We start from the raw sequence: 16,432 nt of genomic DNA on the forward strand, positions 1-16,432 counted from the left end.
TGTTAATTATAGAAAACAAAAGTTTCAATGCGTGAGGCTGCAGGGATTGAAAAAGTTGTTTTGCTATAATTAAGGGAGAGGATATACTTCATTTCAGTTCTAAAGGCTTAGATTGAGACCTTAATCATCCTTGGTCAAGAATATATATATATGAATTTCATGTTGGATTGGTTCAACTTAAGGAAATTCTATATATTGCGTTCTCAAAATTCGATTATGATTACGGAATCCCTCTTCATAGTCAAATTTTGAAAACATGGCAAATAAAAATATTGTAGCAAAAGACTGGTCTAGAATCATGTCTTTATGTGAGACATCATGAATCGTGTACCATTTGCTTTGGGTACAGGATCGATTGCATGTGCTATAATATTTGTCATTTCTAAATTTTTCCAAATGCCCAGAGGCATTAAGAAGGGAAAAGGTCTAGAATTTGATATGACTAAAATGATTAAGCAATTGTCGAGGACAATCTGAGGTTTACCAAAGATTGGTTGCTCATGGACAGTTGGAAGTATAGTGCTAATTTTGGAAGGACCATATTGACATATTCTGAAAAGAGGCATCTCTTATTCAGAAGTGATAGTCAAAATGAGAATATGGAGTTGTCTCCATAGGTGGAAGTTATCTGTGTAAGATTAGAAAACTTAATGCAAGAAGCATGTCCAAAGCAATGTACTTTGAATATGAGACTTAGTTTCCATGGAGTTGATCTCCATTGGAATACCTTATAATGACTGTTGACAAGTCTTTGTGACTTTGTACATATTCATTACAGGAGGGTCAGTGCATATAAGTTTAAAATCTAAATAGATTTCGATAAATGATAGGAATTTGAAATTCTCACATTTTTCGATAAGGATTTGGGAGTGTGAATTAGAATCATTGAAATTATGTTCAATTGGTTTATTTCACAAAGTAAGGATCATAGAAAAACATAGAGTGCATACTTGGTGTATGGCAAAGCTATTGTTTAAGAAAAACATAGTGTACATGCTTGGAGCATGGGACAACTAGTGTTTTTAATTCAAGTATAAAGTTGATAAAACCGAAACAATGAATAATGAGTAATCAGTATGGTGATAAATAAAAGTGTTTATTTATATTCATAGGGTTTGATACCATATTTGATTCATTTATTCTTGTGTTTCACTTTGCATGTTTTGACTTCCAGAATAACTAAGTCGCTCTTCCTGAATGATTAAGTTATTCAAACCATCCACAGTCGGTCATATGTTGGAAGTAGATATGAATCAAGACTGTCATGGGTTGGTTTGTAGAGGTCCAAGTTGGTGGACAAAGTGGTGCTGCAACACTCATGAGTGCTCATAAGTTCTGAGTATTGGATTTAATCCACGCTCATTTGAATCACTTCATGGATTTTATCACGAGTGATCATGAGACGATAATATCTTATATTCTTAAAACCTAGAGATATGAGTTGTTACTATGAGTTGGTTATACATTGATTGCACGAAAACGCATTGGCAACTCGATGTTATAAAACGTGCCTTTGTGTATGATTCAACAAGTAGTAGAACAAGCCATATGAGTCGAATTTTATCCATTCCTTTTACCTTCGGGATAAAAGCGATATTTGTGGGCCCCTCGATGATTTAGCGATGACACATGTGAGTGCTTGGCCAAGCCAGGACTGATTTGATTTGTTCAATCAGTCAGTCATCATAAATCGAAAATCGGGAAACAACAAATGGACAAAGAGAATGATTATAATCCATGTCTCAGTCCATATGATATCTAGAATGGAGGAATATATGATCCCTTATCTAATGGACAAGTCATTGACAAGGTCAGAGTTCGACAGCGGCTTTAAGAGCTACGATTGCCAGTTAGGTTTTGAAGTCATACTCAATAATAGTTTTAGACTTATCCAAGTGGGAGACTGTTGGATTAATGTCTAAGTCCATAACTATATTTGGTATGTACTTGACCCGATCCGGCATGGTCCATTTGGGTTGCACTTCATCGGCACAATTTATATGGATAGTCTTTTGAGAATAGTATATTTATGATTTATATTAATATATTATAAGTTCTAATATATTAATATGGAATCATATTATTTAATTAGTATTGATCAAGAATTAATTTAGAATTAATTAAGTGATCAAAAAGAACTAATTAAATATGGACTCTTATATATATGGAATGGACCAAGTTCATTTAGGTTGGGCTAAGCTTTCATGGATGGTCCATGGAGCTTTTAACCCATGGATCCTATGTAAATGAAAGGTCATGGGTATTAGGGTTTACATGGATGTAACCCTAATCCACCATAATATATAAAGGGGTCCTTGGTTCACAAAATTGGACAAGTGTGTGAAAATAAGAGTGGGCCGATTTTAGTGTGCATACATATTCTCTCAAGTTCTTCCAAGGTGTTTTGGTGATTTGTGATTCCATTTGAGGCTTCCACACTATTGGGGCTAAGCTCTTAAAGCTTGAAGACGTCAAGCTACATCAAAAGGTATGTCATCTAACTAGAACTTTGTAGTATAGGTGCTTCATAATATGCTAGTTAGGATGAAACCTTGGAATAGTTAATATTTGCATGTATAATAGAGAAAACATAGATCCAAGGTTTATAGGGTTGCATGTACACCATAGGAGTGTTAGAATGCTCAAAACCCAACAGTTATTACTATATAGCAACAAAAGGTATGTAATGTATTCTTATTTGTGAATTTCGAAAATAATAGATGCATGCTAGGTTTCTTTTTGTGTTCATAAAGTTGTATTGTCTAATAGTGAAAACATAGATCTAAATTAGGGTTGCATGCACACATATGATTGTTTGTATAAAACTCATCACAATCAACAGTCATATGGACTGCTGATAAGCACAACCAGCAGTCATATGGACTGCTGATTACTCATCAGCAATCCATATAGTTACTGATTGTGCACATCCGCAGTTCATGACTGCTGATTGTGCTCATCAGCAGTCCGTACAACTGCTGATTGTGCATACATGCAAATTTCGAAAAAAAATAAAAAAATTGTCAAATCTTTTTTTTTTGAGCCTAGACATGGCTTAGACGCACCATTTGGACAAGATTGGTGTTTTTGGTGTTGAAAAATGATGAGTTGATTATGAGTTCGCAAGTTCTCACAAATCTTTTGGTTCGCAGAATAACTTAACCATATATATATATATATATATATATATATATATATATATATATATATATATATATATATATATATATATATATATATATATATATATATATACACACACACACTTCCCATGTCTCGTGTAACTTAGACATTGTGTAATTTTTTTCTCATATTGTATTGTCAGATTTCTTCCAACATAATGAGTTTCTTCATTGTGCCTCAATTAGTGGATTTAATGGCTTAAACATCATGTTTTGAATAGCTTCACAAGCACTTGATGCAAAGAATACACCACGACTTATGGTCCCTTTCCATCCCATGTGCATATGCTCCTAAACTACTATACATAAAAGCATGAATATTAACATATTTTAAATTGAATACGAATTAAGAAATTGTAAAATGGAATACGTTATTGCCTTAATGGCATTCATGTGTTCGATAACGTGTACTTCAACTGTCTATGTCACAAGTAACGAAAATAATTTTCTAAATTCCTCACCAATATATGTTTTCCTAAACTTGGCATAAATATTCCTTATACGCCACCTCTTCTCCGCATGTGGAAGGACCTCCTTTACCGCCTCAATTGATCCTTTATGTTGATCCGACATAATATACATCCATATGACTTCATTAATTTAAAGGTCCTCCCTAAGTAATTCGTAAAACCATTTCCAATTATCTTTATTTTATATGTCAACAACTACGCAAGCAATATGATATATCTCATTACTTCCATTTCTGCCTATTGTAGAGATCAATTCCACCCCCCCCCCCCCCCACCCCTTTTAAAAACCAACCATCAAATACAATAGTTTGTCTTCAGTTTCCCTCTATTATATCCATCTTTAAATAATTTGAAGCATATGTAAAATCTTTAGTGTGGTCCAAAATTGTTACTTCTTCTTTTAAGCTCCATGAGAAACAAATTATCCGTTTTAACACCTTAGAAAAAACGATGGGTAAGGGTGATTTAACCTTTTTCTAGAAAGATGTTTGGGTGGGAGATACGACTTTACAACAAGCGTTTCCTAAACGGAAGGCTTTGGATATTGATATTGATTGCCTTATTGTCGAATGACGCGAGCATGAGCTTGGAAGTGGAGATGACGACATGATCTTAGAGGTGGAACCGAGCTTTCACAATTCTCGGGTATGTATCAAATTCTTAGTCACATTAATTTTTCTAATGATCCTGACAAGTGGCGTTGGAATAATGCAGGAGTGGAGTTTTTGGTGAAATATACTCTTATGTTTATTAAGATTATAGCTTTCCGATCGACACGATGCAAACTAGATGGAACAAATTCATCCCGATTAAAATTAGTATTTTTAATTGGAGAGTGTTTTCGGACAATCTTCCTACTAGACAAAATATATCTAATAGGGGGATCGACATTGATGCTACCATTTGCCCTTCTTGTGAGAACTATGTTGAAATGGTTAATCATGTGCTTTTACATTGCCATGTTGCTAAATATGTCTTTATAAAAATCGGTCAATGGTGTGATGTGAATGTTTCTTGTATTCCTTCGGTTGGAGATTATCTAGCTTTCTTGGATGCAACCCATCGGTCCATGTCTAAGAAACAAGTTCTCGATGTGGTGATTTCTACAACTTGGTGGGTGCTCTTGAATTTCAGGAAAAAATGTATTTTTGTCAACTTGAGATTGCGCTTGGAAAAGATTTTTGATGATACTGTGTCAGATTTTTTTTTCCGGTTTCGAATAGGAAGCATAAATTTCATATTAACTGGAATCAATGGCTTCATAAGCCATGCTCAACATTTTGATGTATCTGTTTTTGTTTTGCACTAGCTCCTTGTTAGTGTCTTTTTATGAAATTTAGTTGTTAAAAAAAATCTTAAAGTATTTTGAAGCATATGTAAAATCTTTGTAAAAGACATGATACTTACAAATTGATTATCATTTTTAGTTTGAGTAAATAGGAATGTAGTTTCTTTTATAATTTTATGATATATTTTTTTTGTTAAATGTAACAAAAATTTTAAAAAAAATTATTGATATGTTTGTAATAACATCATATTTTTATTTTGTATTACAAAAGAAAATGAAAAGATAAAATGAAAGTCTTCCACCCCTCTCAAGATCTGTCACTACTCACTATATATATGGTTAGATGTGAAGACAAATTCCATAAACTGAACTTATGGCACCACAGCTCTTACTACTTGGCTTGCTCATAAACTTTCTCATATTCACAGGTATCTTTCTTTCTCTGCCGTAATTAATTCTTTTTATATTATTTATTTATTTTTTAACCATTAGACCATTGTTATTTATGATTATAAGTCATGTAATACGGTTGGGAGGGAGAGAGGTTTTACCAATCAATAAATAAAAAAAATATATTAAAAAATATAAAAATAATTTAAAATGGTAGAAAGTCATTGTATATGCATTAAGGACCAACTACGGCAAAAATAAAATCACAAGGACCAATCGTATAGACAGTTTGATAGTTGTACTCAAGCAACATGTTTTAGCAAACCATAGGGGCAACCGTGTGTTTTTGTTTATTTAAAGATATAACAACAAAAATGTTATGTAAGATCATCTCCAACTCATCTTCATTTTTTTTTCTATAAATGAAGTAAAAAATAGGGTAAATAGTGTTTCATCTCCAACCCTACTCAATTTTCTACCCCAATTTTTACCCCAAAAAGTATATTCCTAGAATATTCTATTTTTATAACTTATATATTGTCAAATACACCCCTCTATTAATTAGATTTTAACAAATATATATTATATTATTTCATTACAAAAATATTTCAAATTATATTATAATAAATAAAATGTTTATATATAGTAAAATTTAAATTAGTTATTACTTTTTAATATATATTTAATTTTTTATATGAATTCTATAATTAAATATTAAACTCTGTATTTATGATTAATTAATATAAATTAGTATATAATATAACATGATATTATAAATATTAAATATTTCATTTAAATTATAATTAGTAGATAAAATAAACTAGAAATATATAAAATAAAAATGAGAGAAACTAAAATTGGCAACCAAACTTCAACTCCATTTTTGGAGATATGAATAGTATTCCCCCATATTTGGGAGAATAGTATTCATATATCCAAAAATGGAGGTGGAAATGAGATAGGGTTGGAGAAGAATGAGGAAAGAAATGGAGGAAAAAAATGAAGTTTGGCGGTGGGTTGGAGATACCCTAACAAATGCAAATCAAAAGACCAGTAATGTCAAAAATCCAATACTAAGACCAAAAACAGAATTTGGGCAAACCATAAGGACCAAAATTATAATTTACTCTTAAAACTATTATGCCACTCGTCAACAATGTGAGCATTGTGACCGGACCGAACCAGACCAATTTGACATAAATTGGTTGACCTTAGACTGAAATTATTGAGTCTTACTGGGTCCAGGTCTAGGTTTAGGTTTTTTTTGTTCTTGTACTCGTTAGACCGGTACAACTTTAGGTGTATACAATATAACTCGTTGAAGCCCTACCAAAAATTAGTTTATCTATAATGACGGTAGGGTGGGCATCTGGACCGAATCGGACCAGACCGACTCTTAGATCGAACCGTTTTGACAAAAATTAGTGGATTTTAGACCGGACCTGTTGAAACTTACCGAGTCTAGGTCCATGTCCGGTTCGATCCCCTAATCAACATAAACAACTTGATAATTTGAGTTTTATTAGATTATAAGAAATCCAATCCTGCGAACATTTCATTATTTTTTTATTAATAATCAATTTTTTTATTTTTAAAATTATAGAGAATAGAAACAAATTACGATCTCTTAAGATAAACAAGGATTTTTTTTAAAAATTTATATAAAATATAAAAAATACATAGAAACATGTCAATATTGATGTTTATATGTACAGTTTTATTTTATAAGAGAAACTTATAGTAAATAGATATGACTATTGCTGAAAAATATCACAAAAATACATTACCATGTGATTCGGATAATGAGTCAAAAAGAAAATATATAATCCGGACTTACAGTTATTTGTTATTTTTTATTTTTATAAATATCAATACATTAAATAACTAGGTTATTGTCCGTGGACACTACGCTTACAAAAATAAATTTTTATAGTAAAAAGTCATTATTATTAATCAATTATTTTCAATAAATTATTAATTAAGATATTTAGAGTATAACCTGTAGAAACTATGGTTACAAAAATAAATAAATTTTTATAGCAAAAAGTCAGAATTATTAATCTATTATTTTCAATAAATTATTAATTAAGATATTTGTGATTTTTATTTATGTAAACTTATAATCGTTGATTCAAATAAAATTATAATTATTGATTACCAAATATTTTGAATTTTAAAATGGTAATAAATAATTGTAATTTTAAGGGATTTAAAAGAATTTAAATTTAAATATAAAATCATAGAAAAAAGACATTGTCATTTTTAGAGAATGAGAGAAACAAAATTTAAAATTATAATAAAATGATAAGTGACACACAAACTATTCTTTTATTGTATAGGGATTTTAAGAACATTAGTTTTTCAATCTTGTTCTAAAATTAAAAAAATGCACTACCCCGGATTTCCTTTTTCTTAATTAAGTGGGATACATGATCGCTTGACATGTATAATCTAATCGTTTTTTTTTTCTTAATTCGTTTTTATCGTTAATATCTTTCTCTTCGTAGACAGTTACACACCACTTGTTCATTTGTAAATGAAAAAAAAAATGAAAACATCTTATATCATTTTAATGATTTGTCTTTTAAGGATTAAAAGGAATACGTATACAATCATATTCTTTTATGCAAGGAAAGCGATGTAATAATGTTTCGATTTTTAATAGTTTCTTTATTTTATTTTTTTTATTTTTTTAAGTGTAAAACGTGTGTATTACACGGATTGATTAAAAAAAGATTAAATATTAAAATATAAACATTAAGTATTTTTTTAAATAAAATTTTGAAATAAAAAATAAAGAAGCGTACTAATTACAATTATTATCATATATATTTTTTTTGAAACAACAAATCTAACATACTTCTAAACTACACCTTAAGTCCACCAAAATCTAACATACTCCTAAACTACACCTTAAGTCCACCTATGTCAATGACAGCACTTGAACCCTCAACCTCAAAGAGGGAGGGCAACACCGGATACCGCTAGGCTATAAGCCATTTGGTTATTATATTTAATATACTTTACATATATAAATATATAAGTATCATGTGGCTTTTTAATTTTAAAAATTGGAAAAACTCAAAAATTGACACGTGGATATTATTTATTTCAAAAATATCATAAAATGACAAATATCAAAACTCACAAGAGATTAACATGTGACAAAATGGATCTTCGTTTATTATAGTCGATTTAATAAAGTTGATCTCTTACCAGTTTATACATGCATACAAATTGATGAGTTTTTACCTTTTAGTAACAAACTAAACATCAAACATGGTTACATAAATCACATAAAAATCTATCTTTTTGTATAGACAAAATTGCAAAAATGGTCCCTGTGGTATATATTTTTTTTGGGTTTTAGTTCAAACCACAACTTTTTTGGATTGGTGGTCATTTTAAGCTAGTTTTGTTACCTTTTTTTGTCCCTCGATAAATTGAAATGACTATAATGCCCTTCTGATATTTTTTTTTATGTTTTTTCTAATTTAATTTAAATGAAAAAGAAAATAAATAATTATATTGGTCTCTCTCTCCACCGTCACCCCTAACATCAAAGTCCACAACTTCTTGAAGACCTCGCCTCCCACCACCTCCGATCACCAAGACCCTATGCCAAACCTCCATATGACGACAACAACAACCACTGATTTCCCTTACATCAATGACCACCTTTGTTGCCTTCCTCCTCTTTGACGACCATCGCCACTTCAATCTGAGAGATCGATTTCTGCAACCTCCTTTCCACCGACTACCACCACCATCTTTGATGTCCTTCTCATTCATCTCCCCATCTGATAGATATCCAAAATCGACATTGTATTGGATCTGTAACTAATTATTTCTAGTATAGATCCACATTTATTGATGGTATAACATTGATTTTGTTTGTGTTTTCATGTGAAATTAGGGCAGAAGGTTAAATTAAGTTCTTGATTGTGGGTCTTATTCTCGTTCAGTCCGATTAGAACGTAAATTTGATTGATTTATCTGTGTTTGATTAATTTGTTTGATTAAGTTCTTGTTTGTGTTCTCATCCCCATCGACGACAAAAAACAACACCTCCCATCGCCTAAAATGCCAATTCATCACCATCAATTCCCACCGCCTCTCCCTTGAACCCTATATCCCCTATTCTATTATAAACATCGACTTCTCCAACTCTGGTTAGTAGTTCAATCACCTCCGACCATCGATGAATTACTCCCCTCAATCGCCTCTTTCAAACAACCCTGTCACATCCCACACACAAAAAAATTATGAGTTTAACCAATGTGTATGCGTGTTTAATCCTCAGAACCAGAGACAAACTCTATTTGGTGATGATTCTACCATCACAACGAACTCAAATGTAATCAGGTGCTCTGTTTTTCTGCCTATAATTTGGAACGATGATTTCGACTCTACAACTGGGGTTTGCCTTATTTACAAGGATATAGTCTACCCTCTTTGATCTTGCTCTAATCAGTCGAGCTAATGGCCTATGGTTTTCTTCTTCCAATACATGTTCTAAGTGTCTGATAAAACTGAGTGCTTTGGATGATGTATAGATGTGATTAAGCTGATTATTGAGTAACAATTTGAGTAGATTGCATCAGACATGGAGAAAAATTAATGTTGATTTTAGTGCTCAAGTCCAAGTCCTTTTGATTATCATTATTCTAACAGTTAAGAATCATGAACGAGGTGGCGGCAGAATAATGAGATGGAAGAGAAGATAGATTGAGGTCTAAGATTGAAGAAGAGGATGGTGGTCGATTGTGAGTTCTGGGTATTAAAACTTGATATGAGAGAGAGAGAGAGAGAGAGAGAGAGAGAGAGAGAGAGAGAGAGAGAGAGAGAGAGAGAGAGAGAGAGGGGGGGTGGATGGGTCCTTTTTTTTATTTTTTTAATTATTAAAATAAATAAATTAGTATTAGATTTTTAAAAAATAAAAGAAAAATAGAAAATAAATACCCCAAGGGTATTACAGTCATTTCATTATTTTGAGGGACAAAAAACAACTAGCTCAAAAAGACCACAAATCCAAAAAAAAATTATTGTTTGGACTAAAACCCCAAAAAATCATACCATGGGATATTTTTGCAATTTTGTCTTTTGTATAACTTAATACAAATGAACAAATACGCATTCAATCATTTTTAATTTTCAATTAGTGAAAATTTTATATACATAAATACTTAAAAAATATCATTTTGACAATTTATCTCATCCTCTCAATCATTTTATCATCTTTACATCTTATTTGTTTTTATGCAAAATAGATGCTGAACCGGTCGGAATATGCTACGGCCGGCTCGGCGACAATTTGCCCTCCGAACAAGAGGTGGTAGACCTCTACCAAAGCAACGACATAACCAGAATGCGACTCTACGATCCAAATCCAGACACTCTTCAAACCCTACAGGGAACCAACATCGAACTCTTACTTGACGTTCCAAATAGCGATCTTCAATCCCTCACAGATCCATCCGCCGCAAGAACTTGGGTTGAAAACAACATCCAAAACTACCCCGATGTCAATTTCCGGTACATCGCCGTCGGAAACGAAGTCGATCCCAATAACGATAACCGTCAATACGTCGATATCGTACTTCCGGCGATGCAAAATGTTCACCAAGCTATTGTAGACGCAGGATTAGCTGACCAAATCAAGGTCTCGACAGCAACCTACACCGGTCTCCTATCGAATTCCTATCCGCCAAGCGCCGGCGAGTTTCATGACAACGTGAAGAGGTTTATCGGGCCGATTATCAATTTTCTACGTCAAAACAATTTGCCGATGCTTGCTAACATTTACCCCTATTTTGCTTGTCGTGATAACCCTGATGTTAGTCTCCCGTATTCACTGTTTACATCGGGTCCACTTGTGAACGATAATGGTTTAGTGTACTCTAACCTTTTCGACGCCATGTTAGATGCTCACTATGCAGCTCAAACACGTCTTGGTGGAGGCGATTTGAAGATTGTTGTGTCGGAGAGTGGATGGCCGTCGTATGGTCATCGGGTAGCAACACCGGAAAACGCAGCAACTTATTATCAGAATTTGATTGAACATGTGAAAGAGGATAATGGGACACCGGCAAGGCCTGAAAACTCTATAGAAACGTATTTGTTTGCAATGTTTAATGAGAATTTGAAAGAAGGAGATGAGTCTGAGAGGCATTTTGGGCTTTTCTTCCCCGATCAAGGATCCAAGTATGAACTAAGCTTCTAATTACCAAAATCCATAGTGTAATGGAGTTTCGGTAATTTAAGTAATAAATAAATCATGGAATAAAAGCTTTTGTTTCCTCGATTGTACATTACCCGTATTATTGATGAAACAACAAAACTTCCTATTTTAGGCTTTGAATGGAAGTCAACTTTATGAAACATCAATGGCCTTCAATCCTATAAGAAATTACTCCTCTAAACTAATCTTAAGAAACACCATTGCTCTCCTGTGACATATATTATTTTTTAACACTTTAAATAGCAACCAACTATTTAAAGTATCCAATCAGTTGATGGATCACTCCATGTACACAATAACGCAAAACAATTGGATCAATACACTTTGCACCATTGAAGTATCACTTTACAATCACATGTAAATTTTATTTTGGTTCAACATAGATCACACCACACCACCACACTTCATCCATCTGCTCACAAGCTGTGAAAAATATCAAACATGTGCATTTTCTTTAACATGCAAGGAATTAGCAGCTCATATCCATATTATACTATTGCAATCCTCCATCCCAAACTTGATGTTTTTAAATAGTAATCTTCGGTCTCTCATTGATCTATCGGCCGCAATAACTTTTTTCATGTATATATATATATATATATATATATATATATATATATATATATATATACTAGCCGTTTACCCACGCCAAGCGACGGGTGCAAATAATTTTTTCAGAAATTAGTTTCTAGAGCTGATTAGTTCTTTCATAACAGTGATGCTAGTAGAAACGAAATAAATAAAAATTAAAGATGAAAAGTTAGGATTACCTGCAAACTTCATTGACAATTTTGTCAATTGCACATCAACAACCAAGGGATAATTGCAACAAGATATTCAGGGGACAAAATAGTCGATTGAGGAGAACAGTTAACATATATGAATTACCTGCAGTAGCATCTTAAAAGATGTATGATAATAAATAGTTGAAGAAATGAACATTCCTGAAAATATTAGTATGCCAATGAAGTGCTTTTAATTCTTTTTGTTCATGTACGTCATAAGCTAAAAATCAAATAGGGTCAGATTGTTAACAATCACAAAAATTCAATATTCAAAAGAGCAAGTAACCCGATGAACAAAAAGAAATTGTGACATTACATAATATTCCTTTTGTGGACATTAAATCAAAAGTAAAAAATAAAGAAAAAAGTTACTAAATGAAACCAACTACAATCTATTCTTCTAATATAGGAAAAACTTGCAAATTTTTATGACAAAATCAGAAATCAATGAATTAAGTTTGACAGTACACATTAGTAATTTGAACTAAAAGTAATTAGGAATTCCATAATCTGTTGAGAGATAATTATAGTTAACTCTAAACTTCAACCAACTACAGTTTAACTTTTTTTAAAACCAAATATGCAAAAATAGTAGTAAAGATCACTAAAATATAAAGCACACAAATAAGCTGTTATGCAATATTCACATACCTTGAGTAATCTAAAGATGACGAATAAGAAATACCCTCTCATCATCACCGGTTGCTTCATGTTATCACGCTATTAACCAACATAATTTAAATAAGCAAAACAAAAATTATATTATTACATGTAAATATAAGATCAACAATATAAAAAAACAGGTTGAAAAGCATACCAGTGAACAAACCCCAAAAATAGCAATGCCCTCCATGGAAAAAATCTATAGTAGTCTATCAGGCATTTAAACATAATCTGTAGTTAACTTTTGAATCTGCAGCCAAAAAATTGGTGGTGCCTATACATATATAAGTAAGATGGCAAGGATGTAAAATCGTGAAGTACCTCCATCAGATGCCTCCACTTTTCGTTTCCTAGTAAAAAGGAAACTCCATGCAACATTAGCATAAAACCAAAATTCCAACAATGACTACAGTTGAAGTTTACCTAAATGAAACCATTTTAGATTAAATCCAAAATGGTTTAAGAACCTTAATGGAGTCTTGATATCAGATGGCATGCAGAAGAACCCTCCAAATTCAACCTATATCCCCAACTCCAAACACCTTTCCCAACTCAAACCTGGTCCACCTTAGTTTTGTTGAGTTCGGAAAAAAACAAAATAATATCTAGAAAGTAGAAACAATAAAGATCAGGAAAAAATAGATATTAACCTGCAGTATACACAAAGCGGTGTTTTGTTAAATCATAGGGAAATTCGAATCAAACTCTAAGAGAAGGACTTTCAACAGTGGCGTTTGGGTTTCTACTGCGGTGGCTAGACTTCGAGATTTTGCGGTAGGTAATAATGGAGTCGGTACAGGTGGCTGGGGAATGACAGGTACGTTGGCATTAAGAGAGGGATTTGACGAACGGTGTTTTCTAATTGAAAAACAGAGAGACAGTTGTAGGCAATGGTAGGAGAGGTGTGCGGTGGTTTAGTGATTGTGGTGGTTGTAGGTAAGAATGGTGGAAGCAGACTTGCCTTTTTCTCTCTCGATCTCTCCTTCTCCTTTATATGGATCTGAAACCAGTAGAACGCTTGGTGTTGGTGGTGAAAATCGTAGCGAGTGGTGTCACCGTAAGAGTGGTGTTGGTGGTGAAGATCGTAGCGAGTGCTGGAAACTGCAACCCATTACAGCCTCCATAAACCACCGAGACCACCTATGCGAACTGCCCCTTTCCAGCCGACGTGCACCTCAGCACCATCGAGAACCAAAACCACATCTTTCATCAGACCAAGAAAGAAGAAGAAGGAGGAATGCCCACATCAATAATTTTTCGGCCAAATTCTGAACAAAATCAAGGTAAAATGGTGAGATTTTTACCTTTTATGATCAAAAACAGCTAGTTGATGCAAAATCATGGAAATCTAGGTCAGATGTGATACCTGAGGTTCATTACGTAAACCCAAATGTATGTATTATTCAATGAACCTTAAAGTGTGGAATCTGGTTTCACACTGAAAAGCATAAACAAAAATTTATAGGAAATCATAAATCGATTTACAAGTGGTGGAGAAAACATCTCTATAAAATCGAGCCATGCTTGATCACCATATTTATTCCTGCAAAATGAAAAGAAATCCAACATTATTCAAGATTCAAACCAAAATCAAGCCAGGCGACTGATGGTCGATTAACTGAGAGAGATTTGGGGAAGTGACTACCTAAATCTGTAATTTACCACACACACAGATACAATTAAGAAGATAGAGATAGGAGGAGGAAGCGATGAAGGGATGACGCAAACCGTGAATGGTTGTGCGATGGTTCGATCAGATGGGAGCATGGAACCTTATATTTGATTCATCAACTTTAACGTAGGAATTCGATACCGGAGAGTGGTGGCGGAGACAACCATGTACGATGGTGAAGGTCGTCTGATAGGGAAGAGAGAAGGAAAAGAATGGTGTTAGTGGTGGCTATGTTAGCTGATGAAGGAGATGGAAACACATTAGGTGACGTTGGTTTTTCTATACAAGGTGAAGATCTGAAGTAACAAATTCCCCGTATTTAAGGTTCTTCAAATAGAATGAGTCTTTTAACTTCCACCTATAATTTGGGGATATCGAGATATAAGGAGCTGTTTAATTTTCTTTGACTATTTCAATGGTTTACCGATCTGATCTTTCTGCATAAAGTTTTTGTAAAATCAGCAAAATATGGTAAAATGCTTTTATATATATATATATATATATATATATATATATATATATATATATATATATATGAGTAAATTACATGAATGCTCCCTATGGTTTAGGGTAATTTGCACGTTTGGTCCCTAACTTATTTTTTAACTCGGAAGGTCCCTATAGTTTGTTTTTGTTGCGCGTTTGGTCCCTGTCTTACCTAAAAATATTATTTTGCCATTGATTTTTTATTTTATTTAAATAAGATGGGGTAGGTAAGATAAGGTGAGGTGGAATTGGGGTTGGGATGTGTTTATTCCATTATAACAAACACTAACTCGGAAGGTCCCTATAGTTTGTTTTTGTTGCGCGTTTGGTCCCTGTCTTGCCTAAAAATACTATTTTGCCCTTGATTTTTTATTTTATTTAAATAAGATGGGGTAGGTAAGATAGTGATGGTTACCTACACTATACGAGCCTTACTGTAATTGCATCCCAAGAATTAACACTTGTGCCTTGCAACCCTCTGACTATGCTCAAATTTTACCTTATTACCCTTTTGTGAATCTCGAACCGAATCGTTTGTGCTCGAATAATCTATAACTATTTGATGCACAATCACTTTGATCTATTGTATTTCTGGTTTGAGTTTTGATGGGAGCCGCATTGAAGGATAGAATAAAAACAAGAGGCATATGAGCATATCTTCCCTCAACATCTTAACGATTTTGGAAAAAAAATGACAGTTAAATTGATTTTCGGTTTCTAAATTTCCGAAATTTAATTCTGTTCAATCCTAAAAAAGGAAATGCAATCGTGTATAATTGCCTGATTCCTTTCAAATTTTTTAAATGTCTTTGCTTACTAAAATAATTGTTATGTAGCCAATCAAAATCCTTGCATTTCATTTAGCACATGCAATTAGAAATCTTGCTGCTGGAAGATGATTTTATTGTTCTTTTTTTCAAAACAGTAGAATGTAATTGAAGCATTAGTACTTTGTTTTAACAAAAAAATTATTTTGTTAAATTTGTGATTTGGGTACCCTTCTCTTGGCATGAATTAGTGTTTCCCTAGGTTTGTCATTTTCTTTCTAATGCCCTCTTGATTTTCTATCTGGTTGGTATTCTTAGCCTTTGTTAAGACTACGATTTTATTCTTTCGATTTCTTTACTATTATTGAACAATGATTTAATCGATATCCCTTTTTATACATTGTTATCTACACGTAATAACTTTGTTTTACTTTTATGTATGTAAAATGTAATTGATGTTATGTTAATTTTAGCCGGAGGGTAGTTTG

At 32.8% G+C, this 16,432-nt stretch overlaps 1 protein-coding gene and 1 long non-coding RNA gene across 8 annotated transcripts; one reads left to right on the top strand and one right to left on the bottom strand.

Moving 5' to 3' along the window:
• The first annotated feature begins 5,292 nt into the window (after positions 1 to 5,292).
• LOC145159494 (glucan endo-1,3-beta-glucosidase-like) lies at positions 5,293 to 11,553 on the top strand. The gene is made up of 2 exons (XM_079078501.1): positions 5,293 to 5,368; positions 10,601 to 11,553. Exons 1-2 carry the CDS (start codon positions 5,314 to 5,316, stop codon positions 11,551 to 11,553), a joined length of 1,008 nt encoding a protein of 335 aa, XP_078934627.1. The 5' UTR covers positions 5,293 to 5,313.
• LOC145159503 (uncharacterized) lies at positions 10,517 to 15,108 on the bottom strand. Of its 7 annotated transcripts, XR_013737760.1 has the most exons (8): positions 14,665 to 15,108; positions 14,386 to 14,562; positions 13,443 to 14,287; positions 13,341 to 13,369; positions 13,174 to 13,218; positions 13,008 to 13,076; positions 12,342 to 12,471; positions 10,517 to 11,994 (listed from the first exon to the last, which is right to left on the bottom strand). It is a non-coding gene; the product is annotated as an uncharacterized LOC145159503 (long non-coding RNA). The 7 variants fall into 7 exon arrangements; XR_013737761.1 differs by having other exon boundaries at positions 10,517 to 12,459; XR_013737753.1 differs by having other exon boundaries at positions 10,517 to 12,471.
• Positions 15,109 to 16,432: the final 1,324 nt, after the last annotated feature.

Source organism: Lactuca virosa, chromosome 1, assembly GCF_052849685.1.
Source record: "Lactuca virosa cultivar CGN04683 chromosome 1, Lactuca_virosa_CGN04683_v6, whole genome shotgun sequence".
In the NCBI taxonomy this organism is placed as follows: domain Eukaryota; kingdom Viridiplantae; phylum Streptophyta; class Magnoliopsida; order Asterales; family Asteraceae; genus Lactuca; species Lactuca virosa.